The following is a 13,005-nucleotide window of genomic DNA, read 5'->3' as shown; positions in this document are numbered from 1 at the left end:
TAATACAGTTAAATAAATAGATAAATGAAAAGCACTGTACCGAAAATAATACCGAACCGTGACTTCAAAACCGAGGTACGTACCGAACCGTGGATTTTGTGTACCGTTACACCCTAATACATATATATATATATTATATATTAGGGCTGTCAGTTTATCGCGTTAATTAGATTAATTAATTACACTGCAAATTATCGCATTGTGAAAATGTACTCAACATTTTTTTTTTTATTATATTTTTTTTGTATCTCATTCATTCCATAAGAATGTAGAATACACATTTAGAGACGTTTTTTTTTTAATATGGTCCATTTGCATGTTCTTGGTATCTGATTCTAGGGACATCTATGAATCTCAGGGAATGTATTAGTGTCAGAAATACTGTGGGCTAGATCCACAAAGAATGAATTGCACGGTGCAAGTTGCACCCTTACTTACAATTCATTATGAATTGAAAATGGGGGACCCTGATGTAAACAAGACGAAAGTCTCTCTCTGGTCTGCATCCCCTTAACAATTGTGTGTATTGAGCCGTACTGTATTGTACCCATTCTGCAATCTGTTAATAACATTTTCATTCAATCAATCTGCGCGGTGATTGATTGAATGACAATTTTATTTTGAGTCAATTGTAATGAACCAAATGAGAATATCAATAAAAAAAAAATTTATCTTTGACTGAATAACACCATGCTCAAATTGACCAGACCTGAAGAATCTAAGCAAATTAATAGATGGAAGATGATTAAACAGAAGGTTTTGTAGATACAGTACTGAATTCTGCCATCCGGACACATGCAATTTGAAATATGATTATAGAATAGAGAATATCAGGCATAAAATGGTTATGCGATTAAAATGCAATTAATTAGATAAATTAATTACAAATCCTGTAATTAATTAGATACATTTTTTTATTCACCTGACAGCACTAATATATATATATATTTATGGCTTAAAACAAATTTCTGACAATTAATTAATTAACAAAACTTTCAATGTGAATGGTTGATTTGAATTCCAAGGAGTTATTAAGCACCTTGTTAAAAATGAGCTGTTTAAGGAATTCCAGGCATTGACTTTTTTTTTGTAAAAAAAATCAAGCACTTCAAGGACCTTGTGCGAACCCCGACTTTAGTATCGGGAAAAAAAACATTTTATCCAGGTATCGACCCGATATCCACAAAACCAAATCTAGTTATGAGTGCATCCAACGTCATCAAGTCTATAGACCTGTTTGCTGTACACGTCAGACTGTGTGCGCGCGCATCAAGGGGGCAAAAGGAACGCAATCCTGGTCAGAACAACGGGGAAGACTACAATATATTTGCATTTGTTAGCCATGCTAGCGATCCAAACAATCAATCCATGCTAGACATGTAAAAGGTGAAAGACTCACAGCCGTGCTGATTTGGCAGTGTGACATCAAGCCATTTCCGTTTGAAACTACTTTTAGTCAGGGGAGTGTCATGGTTTCTCCATAGAGCCCCATTATACTTTGTCAGGGGAGTGTCATGGTTTCTCCATAGAGCCCCATTATACTTTTAGTCAGGGGAGTGTCATGGTTTCTCCATAGAGCCCCATTATACTTTTAGTCAGGGGAGCGTCATGGTTTCTCCATAGAGCCCCGTTATACTTTTAGTCAGGGGAGTGTCATGGTTTCTCCATAGAGCCCCGTTATACTTTTAGTCAGGAGAGTGTCATGGTTTCTCCATAGAGCCCCGTTATACTTTTAGTCAGGAGAGTGTCATGGTTTCTCCATAGAGCTCCATTATACTTTCAGTCAGTGGAGTGTCATGGTTTCTCCATAGAGCCCCGTTATACTTTTAGTCAGGGGAGTGTCATGGTTTCTCCATAGAGCCCCGTTATACTTTTAGTCAGGAGTGTGTCATGGTTTCTCCATAGAGCCCCGTTATACTTTTAGTCAGGGGAGTGTCATGGTTTCTCCATAGAGCCCCGTTATACTTTTAGTCAGGGGAGTGTCATGGTTTCTCCATAGAGCCCCGTTATACTTTTAGTCAGGGGAGTGTCATGGTTTCTCCATAGAGCACCATTATACTTTCAGTCAGTGGAGTGTCATGGTTTCTCCATAGAGCCCCGTTATACTTTTAGTCAGGGGAGTGTCATGGTTTCTCCATAGAGCTCCATTATACTTTTAGTCAGGAGAGTGTCATGGTTTCTCCATAGAGCTCCATTATACTTTTAGTCAGGAGAGTGTCATGGTTTCTCCATAGAGCCCCGTTGTACTTCTTTTAGCGCAGGTAGGGGGAAACTTAGTCACGTGACTCGGTTGGTGTCGCTGATTGGCTCAAACGCGGTATGTTTGTAGTCACGTGACTCGGTTGGTGCCGCCGATTGGCTCGAACGCGGTATGTTTGTAGTCACATGACTCGGTTGGTGCCGCCGATTGGCTCGAACGCGGTATGCTTGTAGTCACGTGACTCGGTTGGTGCCGCCGATTGGCTCGAACGCGGTATGTTTGTAGTCACATGACTCGGTTGGTGCCGCCGATTGGCTCGAACGCGGTATGCTTGTAGTCACGTGACTCGGTTGGTGCCACCGATTGGCTCGAACGCAGTATGTTTGTAGTCACGTGACTCGGTTGGTGTCGCCGATTGGCTCGAACGCGGTATGTTTGTAGTCACGTGACTCGGTTGGTGTCGCCGATTGGCTCGAACGCGGTATGTTTGTAGTCACGTGACTCGGTTGGTGTCGCCGATTGGCTCGAACGCGGTATGTTTGTAGTCACGTGACTCGGTTGGTGTCGCCGATTGGCTCGAACGCGGTATCTTTGTAGACAGCGAACAGGTCTGTTGATAAAAGGTTAACCTACATGTCTGGGCCAGAGCACGTGCGGCGCGAACATGAGGGCCAGGTTGAAGGCAGACATCTTGTTCTGGTCCTGCTGCTTGGCGGTGTGGTACAGCAGGTCCAGGATCAGCTTGAGCAGTGAGCGGTTGGCCTGGGGCAGCAGCAGGAACAGCAGCTGCAGCGCCTCGATCTGACGCTCCTTGTGAGGGACGGCCGTCTTGTTGCCCTGCTCGTCAAACAGGGTCATGTCTGCACACACACACACACACACACACACACACACACACACACAGTGATGCCATTACAACCCTGGGGCCGTCATCTTGTTGCCCTGCTCGTCAAACAGGGTCATGTCTGCACACACACAGTGATGCCATTAAAACGCTTAAAAATAATAATCTAAAAGAACATTCTATGATACCTGGGGTATCACGGTAACATCAAGGTATCGACGGAATCAAATTGATACTACTACCCCAGTATGTCGAGGAAGACTCTACCACATGTTGAGGGGGCAGCTTGTGTTAAATATCTTGCAACGTAAAGATGGTAAATGGTGCACTGCATCTATATAGAAGTAGCTTTTATCCAAAGCGCTTTACATTTATTTTTGTTCCTCACATTTACCAAGTCACACACCGACGGCGGAGGCAACAATGCAAGGTGCCAACCTGCACATCGGGAGCAATTAGGTGTTAAGTGTCTTGCTCAAGGACACATCGGCACAGTGCCCAAGAAGGAGCGGGAATCGTACCGGGAACCTTCCGACTACCAGACGACTGCTCCATCTCCTGAGCCACTGAAGCGGGATGATGGCTGTTCGAGGATGATTGAGGGACATGCAGAGTAAAGAGTCGGTAGAAGAGAGTACATGATGATCCGAGCGTGCGTTTGAATAAATGTCCCTCACGGAATGCTCATGAGTGAGTGAGTCACCACTAAGGCTGAGACCACTTATCAATAACTGCGTGTGGCGTCACTTATCGATTTTTTTTCGTGTGAAAAAATATATAAAGTAAAAATAAAGTTTTAAATACTTTTTTCTTAAAAAAGAAAGAAAAACTATTATTTAATGTTAGTTCGTGTGTGTGTGTGTGTGTGTGCGTGTGTGTGTGTCGTGGGCAAAATACAGCATCACAAAAACTACAGTGAGTGCATGTGACACACACACACAAACTAACGTTAAATAATGCCTAAAATCACTCTAGCCGTCCCTGGCTCATTCGCCTACGTTGGAATTGCAATGACAATCGAATATCACCAGGTGGCAGTATCGCCTACCTTTTTAACTCTGATAGAAAGGGATCAGTAGAGACAATGGCTGAACTGGACTGTCAAGACTCGCTCTGAGGGGGAGGAGCTCTTGCAGAGCAATCGCTCTGAGATCTGCTTGCCTCAAAACCTATAACCGTAAACACATGTAATTACATATAAACGGATCGCCGATGGGATCATTGGAATTATTCTTTTTGGATTACCTTCTGGCTAAGGTAAGGACCCCCTTTGTCTATTTTACCGAACCTGAAACATGTTTCTGTAACGATCATAGTGTCCTATTTTACCGGACCTAAACCAAGCGTTTTCTAGCGATCGCATTTTCGGGGTAAGGCCCCCCCTTGATGATTTTGTGAAGGCACATGTGTACATGGTATATACCTTTGATTTGGGAGTATTTGGGGTTTCAGGGGATCAACCAGAACGATTTGGGCTTATTACATATAACGCGTTTTATCTCACAATCTATGGAAAAAGACGGCTGATGTTTAGCATGTAATAAACTACAAACTACAGTGTGTAGAAACAAACTCTTTTTTTACATGTTGGACTAGAAATAGTGTCTGTCAAATAAGCCATACTATTATATAGAACAGGGGTAGGCAACCCTAGGCACGCGGGGGCATTAGGCACAGGGGGCAGCATAAAAAAGAATTTATAAAAAAAAAACATTATATTTTTTTATAGTGAAATATTTTGCACTGTTGTCGCATGTATCTTGTTGAAATCCTCCCACAGGTTATTTTTACTACCACATATTTAATTGAGACCCTTTATTTGTTTATTATTTCAATTTAGCTGGAAATACATTGCTACATCATTCAGTAACATTTGCAGAGCCTTATAACAAAAACATTATTACAGTCACCATTGTGACCAGTGGGATTATCAACACATTTTATTATTTATTTTTCTATTTCATTGAACATTGCACATGTTAAAAGCAATTTTTTGTACTCAAAATGTGAGTATTACCAAGTCAACTTGTGTTCTTAAAACAATGACAATAAACATAGTTTTATTAGGTTGAAATAATGTGGTTGTGTACTAATTTTTCTGTTAACTTATTATGGATTGAAAACTGAAAACCTTAATGCACAGTAACTGAACTCAATATTTTTAAGTTCTGGTAACTTATTATTATTTATTTTTTTACAGTGTAGTCTTGCGATCAATCAAAACTTATTTACACAATATAACTCACATTCACCCTCCATTCACATCCTGGTGTTCTCCATTAGGCCTGTAGGTGGAGCTATGACAGTACACATACCGATGGTGTGTGATGTGTCCAAAAATGTATGGGCAAATGTGAGTGAAATGGTCGCACTGTATGCAGCTGTTTGTCTGCATTGCATCCCCCCCCCCCCCCCCCCAACTCAGATGTAGGGTTGATACAACCATCATAATAATATTGTTAATAATAACAATAATGATGTAATAATGTAAAAATTATCATTAAAAATACCTGATTATGAGAAAAAAAAATTACGATGCATGGAATATTGTTGTGGCACAACTATATTTCAAACAGGCACTCCATGTCAAAAAGGTTGCTGACCCCTGATATAGAATATACAATAGCTCTGCAAAGATCGTGAAATATCATGAAAATGGTCAAGAAAAGCTGGCGCTAGAAAGTGCAGATGGGGAAAGCTTGTGGCTGTGAAAGAGTTAAGAAAAAAGTATTTCAAACTTTTTTTTAAATTTTAATTTACACATGCAAAATAATAATAGAAAAATCTATATTTATCAATAATTTTGTCCCGATTTAACGATTCTTCCAAATGGCATATCGTCTCAGCCTTAGTCACCACAGCCGGGTGGAGCCCTGCAGCAGTGCTGCACGCTGTGGGGAGACAGAGGTGACAGGTGACATCCGTCAGACAGAGGGGGCGACAGCAGCTCGTGAGGTAATCCGGAGGTTCCTGGTTCGATTCCCGTTCCTCCCGGGCAGCGTGTCAGAGTGTCCTTGAGCAAGACACTTAAACCCCTAATTGGCACCTCCGCCGTCGGTGTGTGAATGTGTGAGTGAATGGGTAAACATTTTTAATGTGAGGAACAAATTGTAAAGCGCTTTGGATAAAAGCTGCTATATAAATGCAGCCATTTACTTGCGCCAACCACCACCAAGTTGACACACAGCACAATGCAAAACCCTAACCCTAACCCATAGACCCGAAATCGGTACCTACGGGCTATCTTGAGGTGTGTGTGGAAGTGTCTGTGTGTGGAAGTGTCTGTGTGTGAGCAGGGCTCAGCTCTCCCAGGTACCTACCTGCTATCTTGAGGTGTGCGTGGAAGTGTCTGTGTGTGAGCAGGGCTCAGCTCTCCCAGGTACCTACCTGCTATCTTGAGGTGTGCGTGGAAGTGTCTGTGTGTGAGCAGGGCTCAGCTCTCCCAGGTACCTACCTGCTATCTTGAGGTGTGCGTGGAAGTGTCTGTGTGTGAGCAGGGCTCAGCTCTCCCAGGTACCTACCTGCTATCTTGAGGTGTGTGTGGAAGTGTCTGTGTGTGAGCAGGGCTCAGCTCTCCCAGGTACCTACCTGCTATCTTGAGGTGTGCGTGGAAGTGTCTGTGTGTGAGCAGGGCTCAGCTCTCCCAGGTACCTACCTGCTATCTTGAGGTGTGCGTGGAAGTGTCTGTGTGTGAGCAGGGGCTCGGGCAGCTCTCCCAGGAAGTTCTTGAGCAGCGTGGCCACGTCGTTGGGGTGGAAGTCCCCGGACGCCAGGTCCACGTCGGCCCCGCTGTTCAGCAGCTCCCGGAGCGCCTGCTGCCGCACGCTGTTCCCTGGGACGCGGAACAGACCCTCCACGTGCATGTCTGCAGGAGACGGCAAGAGGCAGGGTTTGTAGATATACCAGTGGTTACCAAAGTGTGGGGCGCACTTTACAGTTACATTTGTACTCTGGTTGGATGCCAAACTTATTTTTGTTGTACTGTACTTGTATTGTATGACGACATTGAATCTAATCACTAATACGAATGAATTATTGTTTCACTCTATAAAAGATCAAAGATCAAAAGATACTGGTGAATATTATTAATGGTATTAGCATTTGCTTATCATTCTACAGTAATTACCACTAACGTATTCAGCATAAGAAAACAATTGTCTGCACGTCATGCATTGTTTTTATTCTGTCAACTGTATGCAAATTGAAATTTTATGCCCATGTTCATTTTATGCCATTTGCTGTGAAGCACTTTGAGCTGCAATCCATGTATGAAAGGTGCTATATAAATAAAGTTACTTATTATTATTAGACTATTGGATTATTATTGGCTAGTATGACTATGGGTGCCGTTCACATTTGAACCGGTACCGGTACCTGTGAATCGATACCGGTACCCAACGGTACCTTTTTCGGTACTTTAGTCTGTAAAAATTGTATCTACCTACCTCAGTTGTAAAAAAAAAATCCAAACTTAATATTTAAATAAATAATGTATTATTATTACTTTATTATTATTTACATCTTACTGATGTAAATTATTTTACAACTGATTAAAACAAACAATATAGCAGCAATGAACTACTCTGCTGCTGATTGAGTATTCTAGCAGTTCTTTTAGCTCAACACTCACTGTGTGCTTCTCCCCCACTTTGGAAAAGACCCGCTCTGCGGTGTGTGTGTGGCTTGTTTACCGACGTCACATCCTCTACTCTTCTGTCCCGAGTTGTGCCGGCTTGCACTGTAGCCCTAGAAGCTAACGTTTATGTCCGACGATTACCTAACGTTAGTTTAAGAACGTTAAACAGGTTACAGTTTCAGGTTATGTGAAACTATCGAAGGAGTAAGCCGACCGCTAAAAATAAAACCCACTGCGGCAGCGCGAGCACATAGCAAAAGAATGTTTCGAGAAGAGTGGAAGTTTGGAGATAGACAGTAGTGTTTCAAGAGACTGGCTACAGTAATATGATGCTGGGCTGTAGTGATCAGTTGTTCCGTGTGGCGCAAGTATGTATGTATCCTCCTTGAAGTGGACGGCTGCCTAATCCACCCTTCCCCAGAAGTTCGCAACCTGGGCGTCATACTGGACTCCACCCTCTCCTTTCATTCCCACATCAAAACAATAACCAAATCAGCCTTTTTCCATCTCAGGAACATTTCCCGACTCCGGCCATCTCTCCTTGACTCCGTAGCAGAGACTCTCATCCACGCTTTCGTCACCTCCCGTCTTGACTACGCAAACTCTGTCCTCATATGGGCAGTAATGCCCTGAACAGGCTACAATATGTCCAAAATTCTGCTGCCAGGGTTCTCACCCGCACCACATCACCCCCACCCTCATCCACCTCCACTGGCTTCCAGTCAAGTCCCGCATCGACTTTAAGATCCTCCTCATCACCTACAAAGCCCTTCACTCCCTTGCCCCCCGGTACCCAGCGGACCTCCTCCATGCCTACATCGCGCCCCGGAGGCTGCGGTCCTCTGACTCCGGTCTGCTCTCCATCCCCACCACCAACATGCGGACTGTTGGTCCCAGAGCCTTCTCTGTGGCTGCACCCACCCTCTGGAACTCACTCCCTCCAAACATCCGTAGTGCTACATCGCTGCACTCTTTCAAATCCCAACTCAAAACCCACCTTTTCACCAAATTTGTAAATGACTGCCTCATTTCCCCTTTCTTTCTTTCCTTTTGATTAATATTTTGTTGTTACGTTGTTCCCTGTCCCCCTCCCTTAGCTGTTAAGCGCCTTGGGTCTCCTGAAAGGCGTTATATAAATTTAAGATATTATTATTATTATGTAAAAAAGAAAAACAGAAACAACACGTTTGTCATCTGTAGTAAATAAATTAAGCTGGAATCCATTCGTGACCATGAACAGAGCCAGTGTGTCCCGGATTCAATCTCCTCCTCTCCTCCAAAGACGCTCTGTGGCTAGGCTAACAGCCATGTCAGACAGAGCAGATGTGGAAACTGAGCTACACTTACTAACAACCTGCACACTGTACCAAGATATCAGAGAAATATATACTCCCCAGTCCCCATGAATTGCAAACACCCAAAAAGAGTTTGAAAACATGTATTGTGCCGTTGACATAGGGCTGGGCGATAAAACGATAACGATAATCATCGCGATAAATTATTTCCTCGAAATAAACATGAAACGTGGTCGCAAAGTTTCAATATATCGATTTTCCAAGCTTGGACCAAACAACCAATCAGTGAAGTTGATGGCGACAGCGAAGGAGACCCGCGGTGCACCTCGGGGAGTCTGGGTAGGAAACAAGGCTGGCTAGGATCATTAGCTTGCACACAGCTTTTTTTTTTTTTTTTTTTTTTTTTTATATAATTTTTTAAACAAACATATAAACAAACATGACAACACACGATAAGATATACAAGCATTAATTACAGTGCATATCCAATGAAATTACCATTTAGTCAAATGTCTTATACAGGATATACGCCTAATACCTGTTATCTAAAAACCTACACACATATGCTCCAGCTCGTACTCCCCCCTCCCGGACCCCCCATTGGATAATCCAACCATTATAACTTGTTCCTAACCAGACACTACCATTATATGCTAGCTTTTATTCTCTCCACCACTTCTAACCACATTGTCATTTTGGATTCATTGAGACCCAAAATTCTTGCTGTAGATATTTCTTGATAAATCACATCGAGATATGCAAGAGTCCAGACCTTCCGGCAAATTTTTTCCGGTTGAAACCATCGTGATGCTATCAGCTTTTTAGCCACTGTGATACCGGATAAAACCAATCTCTTTAGCTGTGGAGGTACTGCATGTTCAAAGACATCATTCAGCAGTAATACAGAGGGGTGTACAGGTATATCCAGAGTTAAGAGATTTGATAATTGCTGGGTCACTTCTTTCCAAAATATCTTAACTGGTGGGCAGTCCCAGTACATGTGCATAAATGTCCCTTCGTCCCCATTTGTACATAGGGAGCATTTGGAGTCTTGTTTAAGACCCATTTTGTTCAGTCTTGTAGGAGTTAAGTATGTCCTGTGAATATAGTTAAGATTGATTTGTTGATCCTTGTGTTCCTTGATGCAAGTTGTTACAAAGGATCAGATTAAACCGAATATATATATTTATTGATTGATATATATTGCATAGTATTTGTATATCGTTTGATATCCCTTGTATATTCCTTGTACATATACACGGAATATCCCTTTAGCCCAGACCATAATATTTCATTCTCCTATTGGACAGCGGTCCACAGGCGCCAGAGCCATGCCTCCGGAGTCAGGTTCAAAGTCACCGTCAAGACATGTCTGGACATGCCCGGCCTTGCCCAGGGATATGCGACAGAAATGAGGTTGGCACTAGTTTGTTCGCCGTGCATATAAATATGGCGCAGGTGAATACAGAAGCACTTAGTCAGAAGTCAAGAGTTACCCAATAAGTTGAAGCCTCACCCACGATACTCCGTGCGGTGAAGTATGGCCTGTTTGGCCCCAAAATAGAGCATTGAGACCGCGTGCAAATTAATAACTGAATTGTCAGAGTTTGGCGCTATACCGTCGAGTGCGACATATTTCTATTAAGTCAGTAATAGTCTATTTGTGTATAGTGTATCGTGCGGCTAAAGTTCTACAGTGACCAGCATCACCAACGCTTCCTCGTACCAGCTAGAGTGCTTATCCAGGCTGGGCTGCTTTCATGGCGCTTTCACCCGAGGAGACCTAGACGAGAACCGTGTGGACATGTACACTGGATTAATCTACCCGACGACTACATAGCCCTTTGCGGCTGGATTATATTTGTTTTGGTCCTGTGATTTATGGAGCGGAGAATCGCCGACGCCTACACGTGTGGGATTTACCCTGTGAGGAGCCAGGTCGAGTCGGCGCCTCAGAGAGCCTGAGGCCGGCTAGCTTTCTTCACTGTGGAGCTACAGTCTACGGAGAACAGCTGTATTCGTCTGTGGATCAAGAGACTATTGCACCGTCTCCTGTACTTGGAGTCTCCTTAGTCATCGTTGACCAGACTTTCTACTACCGACAGATCCTCTACCCCTGCTGGCTTACAACTGGGGGGACCCTTCCAGTATCTCCCGCTATATATTACTAGTGTACCATAGATATAATTCCCTAAGATTCAGGTTGTATAATTACCTCCTGCGTAACCAGAGAATGGACATTCATTATTGATTTGCCTACGCACATTCCTTTGCCTTATAAGCGCATCCAAAGTATAATAAGAGAAGTATATTATGTACCTTTTGCTGCAATAAATACTTGATTATACCTTTGTGTGGAACCGATTTCATTGTGGGAAGTGTTCATCATATTTATATATCATGTACTGTATGGCCAGTAATTAAAGTACATAAAGCGGTAGTGGTTTAATGATACCATACTTATCAATACAGTCAGGGAATTGTACCCCTCAGTTACACAAGTCGTACATTTGCCCAGGCCTCTTGCCAGTCAAAGTCTGTCTCCAGGTCTGGTATATCCCTCCTCCAGACTGAGTCTAGATGGAGGGTTTCATACGAGGCCGTTAGTAATTGATGATAAAAATCTGAAACGAAACCTCTCGATGTCGCTCTTTCATAGAAAAATGTGTGGTATCTGGTGTACAATTGGTATCCTTAATGGAACACCGTGAGCCTTCAAACATGCCAATAACTGTGCATAAAAATAATATGTGGACTTGGTGAGATTACATTTTTTGCGTATTTCATTGAAACTACAAAAACCCTGTTTGTTGAAAACGTCTCCTAATGAGTGTATGCCTTGCTTTTCCCATCTAGGGAATCTTATAGGTTGTTTTCCAATCAAGAGTGCATTGTTATTGAATAAGGGAGTATGATTATGCCATTTATGTGGGGTAGAATATTTTTTTTGTGTTTCACGCCATATCCGGATCGCATGAGTGATTATGGGGCCAAATTTCCGTTCGCATTGCTTAATTGATAATTTGGTGTATACTATGCCCTTCAGCCTATGTGGAGCTACTATATTTTCTTCAAAATTTCTCCAGGATACTAATGCTTGGGGATCAAACCATGTTGTTAGTGGTCTTAAAGTGTACGCCTTAAAGTAGTGGTAGAAATCTGGAAATGCCATACCTCCGTCTGCTTTGTTTCTCTGTGCGGTGGATCTTTTTATACATGGTGGTTTGTTATTCCAAATAAATTTGTATGTGGAGGAGTGTAATTCTTTCCAGTAACCCTTTGGAGGGGGTAACGGTAGCATTGAGCTGAAGAAGTTGATTCTAGGTAGGACGTCCATCTTAACTATTGATATCCGTGCCTGTACTGAGTTTTTAAGTTTTGACCACCTGACAAGGTCGTATTTGATTTTGTTTTGGATTTTTATGTAATTGTGCCGTTTGGCTTATGGTAGGGAATATTTCAACTCCCAAACATCTAAAGTGTTTTACCATCGGTATCTCTTTTGGGAGGGTTATATTTCTTTTTGCAGGGGCGTTAAGTGAGAGGAAGGCCGACTTTGGCCAATTTATCCTAAATCCCGATAAATCTCCAAAGTCCTCAATCAACTTGAGAAGAGGAGGCAATGCGGTGTTGGGGTTTTGCATGAACAGTATTACGTTGTCCGCATATAAACTAATTTTGTGTTGTGTGCCCTTGATTATGATTGGTTCTATGGGTTGGGATTGTCTTATATATTGTGCTAAAGGCACTAGTGATAGATCGAATAGTCCGTGACTAAGAGGGCAACCCTGTCTGGAAGAACGTGATACCGGAAAGATTTCGGAGATGATTGTACCTGTTGTAATCATGGCCGATGGGTCTTTGTATAATACTTTAATCATATCAATGAATCCTTTTCCTAACCCCATCCTTTCTAATACTGCCCATAGATACGACCATTCCAACCTGTCAAAAGCTTTCATTGCATCCAGGGACAGTATCGCCTTAGGTGTGTTGTCTTCCTTGTTAGCATCTAGTACGTGTAGTAATC

At 42.6% G+C, this 13,005-nt stretch overlaps 1 protein-coding gene across 1 annotated transcript in view; it reads right to left on the bottom strand.

Moving 5' to 3' along the window:
* Window positions 1-13,005, bottom strand: part of arhgap19 (Rho GTPase activating protein 19) — a 53,922-nt gene that overhangs the window by 28,676 nt on the left and 12,241 nt on the right. The window contains exons 4-5 of the mRNA XM_084318603.1: window positions 6,700-6,909; window positions 2,834-3,060 (exon numbers count right to left, since the gene is read on the bottom strand). Coding sequence (XP_084174729.1) covers window positions 2,834-3,060; window positions 6,700-6,909 — 437 coding nt within the window. The remainder of the gene's footprint in view (window positions 1-2,833; window positions 3,061-6,699; window positions 6,910-13,005) is intronic.

This window comes from Notolepis coatsorum (genome assembly GCF_963971535.1).
Source record: "Notolepis coatsorum genome assembly, chromosome: 7".
Lineage (NCBI taxonomy): Eukaryota > Metazoa > Chordata > Actinopteri > Aulopiformes > Paralepididae > Notolepis > Notolepis coatsorum.
This window is presented reverse-complemented; position numbering and strand designations above follow the sequence as displayed.